A 10486-nucleotide genomic window follows, 5' to 3' on the forward strand; every position below is an offset into this window, starting at 1 on the left:
TGGGTAATTTTTAGAAGAAAACAAACATTGTCCTATATGTTAGGATGATGTTTTAATCAGACAGTAGTTTCTAGTAGTTTGAGGATTAGTGCTAGTTTTGTATCAATGCATAGTCCTAATGTGCATCTAATCATAGTTTATGTATGGTTCCAAACTATTGAATTTATCATACTTTTGTTTAAGGTTTTGTTAGAAGTTTTTTTTAAGGTTTATTCATAAAAAATTATCAGATATTTCAATGTATTTAAAAAGTGATTTTTTTAATAATAAAGGTTGATGAACTAATAATTATAAATTTGTCAATACTATTTTAGTTATTTATTGTTGGTAGAAAAATAAATAAAATAAAATAATAAATGAAAAAATATTGTTGAAAAAAAGTGAAATAACAATATTAAAAAATAATATTTTTTTTATAAATAAAAGTTAATCTTTCACATTTATTAAAAAAATTAAATCATTGTGTTTTTTTAAAATATGTTTAGGAAAGAGAAAAACAATTTCAACTACTTGTCGATTATAAGAAAGTGAGACATATAACAGATTAAATATAATTTATATTTAATTTTATTTTAGAATAAATGTACTTTTAGATGTACTTGTCGAATAAAATTAAAATTAAATTATTTTTTTAATTTTATTCTAAAAATGCGTCTATTCTAAAATAAAATAAAATATAAATTATATTTAATTTGTTATATGTCTCACTTTTTTATAATCGACAACTAATTGAAATTGTTTTTCTCTTTCCTAAACATATTCGAAAAAAACACAATAATTTACTTTTTAATAGGTGTGAAATATTAACTTTTATTTATAAAAATAAGATTATTTTTTAATATTATTATTTCACTTTTTTTCAACAATATTTTTTCATTATTATTTTATTTTATTTATTTTTCTACCAACAATAAATAACTAAAATAGTATTGACAAATTTATAATTATTAGTTCATCAATCTTTATTATTAAAAAAATCACTTTTTAAATACATTGAAATATCTAATAATTTTTTAAGAATAAAACTTTAAAAAAAAAACTTCTAACAAAACCTTAAACAAAAGTGTGATAAATTCAATAGTTTGGAACCATACATAAACTATGGTTAGATGCACATTAGGACTATGCATTGAAACAAAACTAACACTAACCCTCAAACTACTAGAAACTACTCTTGGATTAAAACATCATCCTAGCATATAGGATGATGTTTGTTTTCTTCTAAAAATTCCCCACAAATAATACTTTGATTGAAATCCTGCAAAATGAGAAGCTCAAAAATTTTAACATAGTTAACAAACAATAAAGTTAAAATGAAGTAGCATATGTGTAATGTAACTCACTCCTATATTGGCTTGGGAGCATTGTGGAGGAAAATATCAAAAACTCAGCTTCTTCAACCCTAGCTCTTATGGCAAGGTCATTGGAAATCATTTCATAAACTAACTCGTCAAAATATCTCTCAACTCTGTAAAAAAAAATACATTAACATTTAATTCAATACTAGATATATAATCAGTTGCAAAAGTAGATTGATGCAGCGAAATAGTTAAATTTATATAGGATGTTTCTAAACATGGTTTTAAATTGCGGTTGCGGTCACAGATGTGGTTACATTTGCAGTTGTTGCAATGCATAATGATAGATATTTGAAATACAAAACTTAAAAATGCTTACAGATAAGACTTTTCATTATATTTAAAGATTGAGAATTGTAAGCTCTAAAATTTTCATTTTTGGTGAGAAGAAATGACCGAACATAGATGAAATTGTCTGATGTCGTTGCATACGTGATTTTAATATACACCGAAATTGCGGCCTGATACCGTTGAGGAGACAACCGCATCAGCAATATTGCGGCTGCAATTCCAGCTGTGGACCGCACTCAATCTTGACTGCATTGCGGCCTGATGCCATTGCAGAGGCGATCATATCAGCAATTTTGCGGTTGCGGACCGCAATTTACACCATGTTTCTAAATTTATAAGAAAAACATCACCTTTCATTCTCCGGAAAGAAATAAAGGTCAATGCTCTGATTATTTGTTCCATATTTCCTGAAACTTTGTGGCCACACAGCTGATCTTTGAAGCAAATCTGCATACAACACATTAGGGAGATGTCTTGTCTCCTCTAGAACTTTAGGACATGCTAAAGTCGACAAATGGCTCATTAATTCAAAGCTTCTGTTGATAAGCTGCAAACTTCCCCTATTTCACAGAGAATGAATCCAACTTCAGACAATGTTTTCGCTTTAACAACTACCGAAAATTGATTAATTTCAAAAGACGGTAACAAAAGTCACAAAAAAAACAAATTTCTTACCTCCATATTGGATCAGCAATAGGCAGTGGATCAACTAAAGTAGAACATCCATATCGGGAATCAGCTTCATCGTTTTCGGAACCTGTAGTGCTTTGATCATAGTCCACGTTGGAATCAACTTCGTCTTTCTCGGAATCTGTAGAGCCTTCATCATAGTCCTCGATGGAATCAACTTCGATCTCACTATCAAGATAATCTACGTCTACTACCTCTGCTTCACAATCCTCACAAAACCAAATAACTTCATCTGTAAAAACCACAGGACCATCTAAACAATACCTGAAAAGGGAAGTTGGGGTACATTTGGCGAAAGGTTTTTAATATTGTGAAACAAACATTTTAGAAAATGCGAAAGCCATGTTAAGAAAAAATATGATGACAAAACACTATTGCTTCTGATACAGAAATGGAAGTTCATTGTGTTATTAACACCATTGCTTCTAATCAAAGGAAGAGAATGATGGTATTCACACGCTATGTTTCAATAATGCTGCTATAACATAATTGTGAGTAACTAACAAGTACCTATGCAGTGCATAATATTCACATTTATTGCAATATACCAATGTCTCTTCAAAGCCTTTATTGCCGCACTTAAGACAAACAGATACCTGCAACAAGTAGGCAAAGTTATAAAGCAATCGTTCAAAAAAGCTGTATAACTCCAGATGAAGAGATATTTTAAGAAAATAAGAAACACCTGAGGCAACTGAATTATTCCCATTTCCGCTTCCGCTTGAGAACTTTCATCTTCAGTTTCAGCACTGATCTCTGAAGCGGCATCAATCTCCATTTTTGAAGGTTGCTGATCATTTTGATGAACAATGTGATTTTGAATCTCATTCAGAACTGTGCTTTCTGACATTTCTGTCTGTTTAACAGCTACTGGTGCAGATAACTGAGTATCAATAGGAGATTGCGGTGGTGCTATTACTATTGCATCAGAATCAGAACATGAATCTTTGATCAAAGTATTAATATCAGAACCTGCATGAGCATGAGACTCTATTGAGATTGAGTGCAGCTGATCATTTGTTTCCACACCACAATTCTGAACCCCGTGATGTTCTTTGCCTTCTATTTCCAACTGGGAATCGATTTGAATTGGAGGTTCAAAACTTGATCCCACTACTGGAGATGGTGGTGTGAATACAAGAGAAGACACAGGGACTTGTGGTGGTACTATTTCGGCAAAATCACATCTCATAGGTTCTGTCCTATTAGACCCTGCTGAGGCATTCGACTCTACCTGAGTCGAATGTGGCTGATCATTCTTTTCCACAGTAGTATTTTGAAACTTGAGATGTTCTTTGCCTTTGGATTTTTTAGTTTGTGAGCTTGAGACATGTTGAGACTGTACCTTAAAACTAGATCTTTTTACAGGGATCGGTGCTATTTTAAGCGAAGCCAAACGCCCTGATGGTGGTGTTAATTCAGATACTTGAGATTTGACTGAATTTGACAGAGCATTGACCTCAGATTTTGATGATTTCATGGGCTTTCTTATCCCATTATTCGTCTTCATGTACTTACCTCCTGTTGCTACTCCAATCTCATGCTCGAAACCATGATCCTTTGCATCAGTGTTATCGTTGAGTATCCTTTTAGAACTTTCAGCTGGAACTTTCTTGTTCTTGAAACTAGGAGCTTCATGACTCACATTTTCTCCCTTCAAACCGCAATCCTTTACACCAGAATTATCCCCGAATTTCCTTTTAGAACCTTCAGCTGGAACTTCTTTGTTCCTAATACTAGGTGCTTCACAACTCACATTTTCTACTGCGTGCCCGTTTTCAGATTTTGAAACTTCCTCACGTTGAACTATCCGATTGACTTGAGAAGAATTTGGAATTTGTCTCCTCTCTTTTCCATTTGAAGCTTTTTGTTTCATTGATAGCTCACGTAGTGCTAATAACATTTGATGTTTCCTTCCGTTATCATGTTCTACAAAATTCGTGCGACCAAACTTAACATCACAAATTTTACAATATACAGAACTTGACCCCGGCATTTGATGTGGTAAGTACTTATCAGCATAGACTCCCGGTGTTTGTTGTGGTAAGTTCCTCTTATCAGCATAGTGTTTTGGTATTGGAAGTCGCATGCCCTTGCTATAAGCATAATCTTTCGGCTTTTGATGTGGTAAGTGCCTCTTATCAGCATAGTGTTCCGGCGTTTGTTGCCCAAAGCACTTTCTATCAGCATAGTCTTCCGGCATTTTATGAGGTAAGTGCCTCTTATCAGCATAGAGTTTCGACGTTTGACGTGGCGGGTACCTCTTCTCAGCACAGGGTTCCCGCATTTGTTGTGGTAAGTCCCTCTTAGCAGCATAGTGATCCGGCGTTTTATGCGGTAAGCACTTGTTATCAGCAAAGTCTTCTATGGCTTGATGTTGGAAGCATTTTTTATCAACAAAGTATTGTGTTTGATGTGGCAAATGTCTCCTATCAACACGTGACGGCATTCGATGTAGTAAGTGCCTCTTATCTACATACCGATCTGGTGTTTTATAAGGCAAGCCCTTGTTAGCAGCATAGTCTTCCGGCATTTGATATGGTGAGTGGCTTTTATCAGCAAAATCCTCTGGTGTTTGATGTGGCAAACACTTTTTATCGGCATAGTCTTCCGGCATTTGATGTCGTACGTGCCGCTTCTCAGCATAGTGTTTCGGCCTTTGATTAGTTAAGTGCCTGTTACTGGAATAGCGTGATCGATGTCGTAAATGCCTGTCATCATCAGCATAATGTGTCGGCATTTGATTCGATAAGTAACTATTATCAGCATCATGGTGACCCCTATCATAGTGCATAAGATCTTTGAATGACTTAGAATGCAAACCATCTCTATAACTGTTCTGAAGTTCTTCACTCTGTAAATAAGCATTCAAATATAAAGCAGTGTGTTAGACATAAAATAAGTCATGCCTTTCACCTTATTTAAGCTTTTAAAACAATTGATTGATACTGCATTGTTAATCCCATACAGTAACATCAATACTCAAAATCACGGTAGAAAATAAACATGAATACTCAAAAATAAACATGAATACTCAAAAATAAACATGAATACTCAAAAATAAAAAATTACACAAAATTAAAGAGAACATCATACTTCATAATTAAAGAGTACAATAACATCAACACAGCCACGGTTCGATCCCATGACTGCGATCAGGAGGGGGCTGCAACCATTTAATGGAAGAACTGTCCCCGAAATGGATTAATCGATCCAGTGGACCGGAATGCGGATACCGGTGGTGAAAACAAACAAAAATGCTAGAATATTATCAGTTTATCACTACGATCACAACAAGTCCAAACCTAAAATTTTAACATTTAAAACAAACATCTTTTTTATTTGCACATTATGATAGTTAGGATATTGTCATTTTTAACCGTACACAAAAAAAAAAATCAACCTATTTCAAAAAAAGATAGAAAAAGAGAAACAAGAATCTAAAAATTCACTTTAGAAAGAAAGAAAAGAAAAACAGAACATTGATAGAAAAATTATTTATGAACAAAAAAAACAAAAACCTACCATCGTGTGTGTCGTATTGATGGGTTTCTCCAAAAAGAACGACGAAAAAATCGAAAAGACGGTTTTTATGGGGCACTGAGCCCACGATTCTTGAAACTGTGGAGTGGGGAGTGAGAAGAGAGAACATTTAGTTATATTTTGTTCTGTCCATTTCCGAAAATAATAATAATAATAATAATAATAATAATAATAATAAGGGTAATGCTAATTTGTACCTAAAGTATAAGGTAAGATATTAATCACGGTTATATTTGAAAGATTTGACTTTTATTTTAAATATTTAAAAAATAATATAAACAGATAATTGTGATTTATTGTCCGTGTAAATTTTTTTATACTCATAATATATAACAATTAATCTTATATAAATTATTTTCTTTAGTTCTTATTTTGTGTCTTTATAACACAAGTTAGTTACCTTAATAATAATTCTTCTATTTTATTTTTTGAATTTTAGTTTTTTTTATTAAAAAAATGACATGTAATAATTTCTTGGATTTAATGATAATATTCTGAAAAGTGTAAATAAAAAAATTTTACATTTTCATTCAATAAAAATATATTACTTTATCATAAGTATTTTAAAAATTTTAGTCTGATTTAATGGAATATATGATCGAACAGTATAAAATAAATTTATATTATAAATGAATCATCCATTTTCTCTAATTTTTTTCTCAGAAATACGAATATTTAATTGTTGAAAATTGAAATAAATTAAATTTTAAGAGAAATATTATTTTTATCAGATATTCTCAAAGAGTGGTTTGAGATATATTATCCTGACTCTTTGTGTTTTAATAATCTACATATTGGGAGTGACGTGGGCATTGCCAACTAGCCCATCTCATTTTACATATTATTTTCATTTTTTTATATTATTAACTTAACATAAAATAATTAAAATATTTTTTTTCTGTCTCAAAATAATTATAATAGTTTGCCATATATTAAAGAAATATAATAAATAAAAAAGAAAATATTATTTTTAACAGCTATCCTGATTTACTATTAATGTATTTGAATTATCATAATATAGAATGACAAAGTAATAAATTAAAAATATTACTTAAAAAGCATACTTAAAAAATAATAAATATTAAAATTATATTAAAAACTAAAAATAATTTTCTTTTAAAATAAATAATTTTATAAGATACATAATTGTTATGGGATAATACTTTGGGATAAAAGAAATAATATATTTTATATTTTATTTTGTTAAAGATTGTGGACACATATCCTTAAGTTACCGTGCTTCCAAAATAATTTTAAATAATTTATTTCATGTTTCAAACAAAACAAAAAATTTAATGGCAAGAAGAGTGGTAGTGGTGCATGCTTTAAAAATGCACAAAAGAATATTTGTATCATACCTTAAATTTTATTCTGAGTTTTTATCTGCATCAACATAGTAAAAATTATTTTATTTTTATCATGCACTCTTTTAGTCAAAAGTATTCATCAAGGTTTAGATGAAGAGTCAGGAGTTCTGGCATTGTATTTAGTTTTGATGACATTCATTCAATCATTTATGGATTAAGAAGTCAAAAGATTTGATTTCTCAATTGTAGTGCATCGTTAATTCCATTACATCATGTTTCAAAGGTCTAAAGGGTGACAGTCAAAAGTATTGTCGTCATCTAAAACTTTGTAAGTTTTGGTTTTAATTGAGAATCAATAAGTAAATGGTCGAAGAGCAATTTATTTGCATCTAATTGTTTATTCACTATTATTCGATTAGGAAACCAATACATTCACAGTTCATCTGCATTTTCTACTTATCAGAGCATGCATTTTGTATCGTATAACGCTTAAAATATCAACCAGAATAATTTTTTGGATCTACAAACAAATCAATTGAATCGTTTCTCAACTGTATGTCGAATTAGTGGACGAAAAATTTCAAAATCAAGCTTGCAGATATTAGTATTCTTAATCTATGATTCACATAGTTTAATCTGATGTTCTCGTTTTAATTTTTCGACTATTTTTTCGGTTGCATATTGATCCGTCCGAGTCTTCTAACCAGTCATTTTTTATTTCAAAATCTAATTAAAACTTGTATGTTTTCCGAGAAGTTTGTTTCACGCTATCATTTTAATGTGTTCAGTTTATTTTTTGGGGACATTTTTCATCCGATTTTTATTTTTTATTTATCCGATTATTTTTATTTTTATTTTCCAAAATAATCGTGAGAATTATTTAGAATTGTCTATGTCTTCGATTTGATTTTTTTTTTCATGTTTGTGTATTTTAATTTAATTAATAAAATTTTAAAAAATATTATTTGCTTCTTACCAACCAATTAACATAAGTCTTTTATTTTTATTTAAAATTAATTTTAAAAAATTTGACCAAGGGAAGGATGCCACTTGACTTTGTTTTTTTCTCTTCTTTTCTTTCCTCCCTTTCTCTATCCCCACGTACGTTGCTCTTTCTTTCTCGCTATTCTTCTTTCTCTCTTTTTTCCTTTCTCTCTCTTTCATTCTTTCTTTTCCTTTTTCTTTTCTCTTTTACTGTTACCTCATTTCTCACACATAAAAATATCTCAACATCTCATTTTCACAACATAAAATAACTTTCATCTCTCCATAAACTCACAACATACAATCTTCTCTTTTTTATCTCTTCACCAACTTCAAACTTAACTCTTCAATAACATCATCATCTTCTTCACTTCCATCATCATCAAGAGTTAAAACCACCGTCCTTTTACACCAACCGAACACCATATTAACCACCCTTCTGCCGCCTTGCTTCAAAACGTGTTTTAGGTTGATAGTATTGATTGTTCATCAAGAGTTAAAACACGCTAATGAGAGAGGTGAGAGTTTTTCTTTAAAAAAAAAATATGTTTGTTTGTGTATGGAAAGAGAGTGATGAGAGGAGTGAAAGTCTTCATTTTTTTTCTTTCGGTTACTACACCGTAAAGAATAAGAAGGGGAGTGATTTATTTGTTTTTGTTATTATTTCAATATTCCTTGCCATAGGTCAGAAGTCTATTGAAGAGTTTTAATTTTAAATAAACTCCTTTTTCTCTATGATCCACCAAACCGCCACACTATTTTTCTTTTATTTTTTTTTTATTATTAACATTATTATTTATTTATTTATTATTATTATTATTATTATTATTATTATTATTATTATTATATTTGTTTATTTACTCTTACTATTGTTATTTTTATTATAATTATATTTATTTATTTACTATTATTATTATTACTTATTGTTATTATGTTTATTTATTGTTATTATCCTTATTCTTATTCTTATTCTTTTATTATTTATAGTTATTTTTATTATTATTGATTATTATTAATATTTATTATTATGGATTATTTTAGTAATTTTTATTATTAATTATTATTGTTACTATTAATTATTATTATTATTATTTATTATTATTATTATTATTAATTATTAATGTTATTGATTTATTATTATTATTGCTAATATTTGCATTATTACTAATTTTTAGTTACCTTTGTTAATTATTATTATTGATCATTTTATTTTACTAATTACTATTATGGTTGTTGATTTTATTATTGGTAGTTATTTGTTTTTATGTACTATTATTATTTATTATTGTCATTATAATTATTATTTTTATTGTTGATTATTATTATTATTATTTATTTTTATTATTTATCATTATTATTTATTATTATTATTTATTATTTATTATTTATTATTTATTATTTATTATTTATTTGATTAAATTCATTATTATTTAAATTCTTAAAAAGAAAATTTGATTTATTTGTCTCATCAATTTTTCACAAATACGTTACAATTTTGAAGTTAAAAATTTAATTTAACTTCATAAACTCTTTAAATGCAGAGAGTTTATTGACATGTCTCAAATTGGATAATTCATACATGAATCACTTTACGACTGCTTAAAATAGCGCTAAATTCAGTAGTCTAATTGTCGTTTCTTTTTACCTTTAAAAATATCGTTTAAATCATCGAGTGGTTGAATGTTTAGATGCATTGCAATTTCGGAGTTAAAAATTTAATTTAACTTCAGAAATTGCTTAAACGCATAAAGTTTATTGGCCGGCCTCAAATAGGGTGATTCCTACATGCATCACTTTACGATTGCGTAATATATCGCTAAATTCAGTAGTTCAAAACTCTGATTTATTTCTGGTCCCTTGACTTTCTCTTGGATCTTCTTACGATGAGATCGTTGTCTATTTACAGTTATTTATTGAGGTTATATTGTTAATTATTGTATTGTATCCCCGTGGGATAAATTATACCATCATTCTCGTGATGGGTAATAAGTTTACCCCTTTTCTATTTACTATTATTATTTCAGTTAATTGTTAATTCAAAGATTAAAATCAATAACTTTCAGAAAAGAAAAAAAAATAAACACTCGATCCAACGTCGAGTTTTTTCTCCAAATTAAATCCAAATTGAATGCAGCGTTGAGTACCTCTTTCAACTAATTTAAACTCTTTTCATAATCAACTTGCGATGTTTGATCCAACGCCAAGTCGTTGATGCAAAATATTTTTCGTAATAAAAATTGAAAGACAAATAATCAAGAGATGCACATCTCTTTATACCTCATGATCAGGGTGGGCCCTGCGCAAGTGCAACAT

General features: G+C 29.2%; 1 protein-coding gene across 4 annotated transcripts; it reads right to left on the bottom strand.

Annotated features, from left to right (window-relative positions):
• Nucleotides 1-1048: 1048 nt before the first annotated feature.
• Nucleotides 1049-5804, bottom strand: LOC127128522 (uncharacterized). 4 transcript variants are annotated; one of them, XM_051057877.1, is made up of 8 exons: nt 5436-5804; nt 3312-5193; nt 3025-3209; nt 2850-2935; nt 2325-2603; nt 2000-2209; nt 1344-1468; nt 1049-1258 (listed from the first exon to the last, which is right to left on the bottom strand). In XM_051057877.1, exons 1-8 carry the CDS (start codon nt 5484-5486, stop codon nt 1188-1190), a joined length of 2889 nt encoding a protein of 962 aa, XP_050913834.1. In that variant the 5' UTR covers nt 5487-5804; the 3' UTR covers nt 1049-1187. The 4 variants fall into 4 exon arrangements, 3 of the variants coding, with proteins under 3 accessions (XP_050913834.1, XP_050913826.1, XP_050913842.1); XM_051057869.1 differs by having other exon boundaries at nt 3025-5193; XR_007805948.1 differs by lacking the exon at nt 1049-1258 and adding an exon at nt 1791-1907 and having other exon boundaries at nt 1343-1468; nt 3025-5193.
• Between the last annotated feature and the right edge of the window lie 4682 nt (nt 5805-10486).

The sequence above is a fragment of the Lathyrus oleraceus genome, chromosome 1, assembly GCF_024323335.1.
Source record: "Lathyrus oleraceus cultivar Zhongwan6 chromosome 1, CAAS_Psat_ZW6_1.0, whole genome shotgun sequence".
In the NCBI taxonomy this organism is placed as follows: Eukaryota; Viridiplantae; Streptophyta; class Magnoliopsida; order Fabales; family Fabaceae; genus Lathyrus; species Lathyrus oleraceus.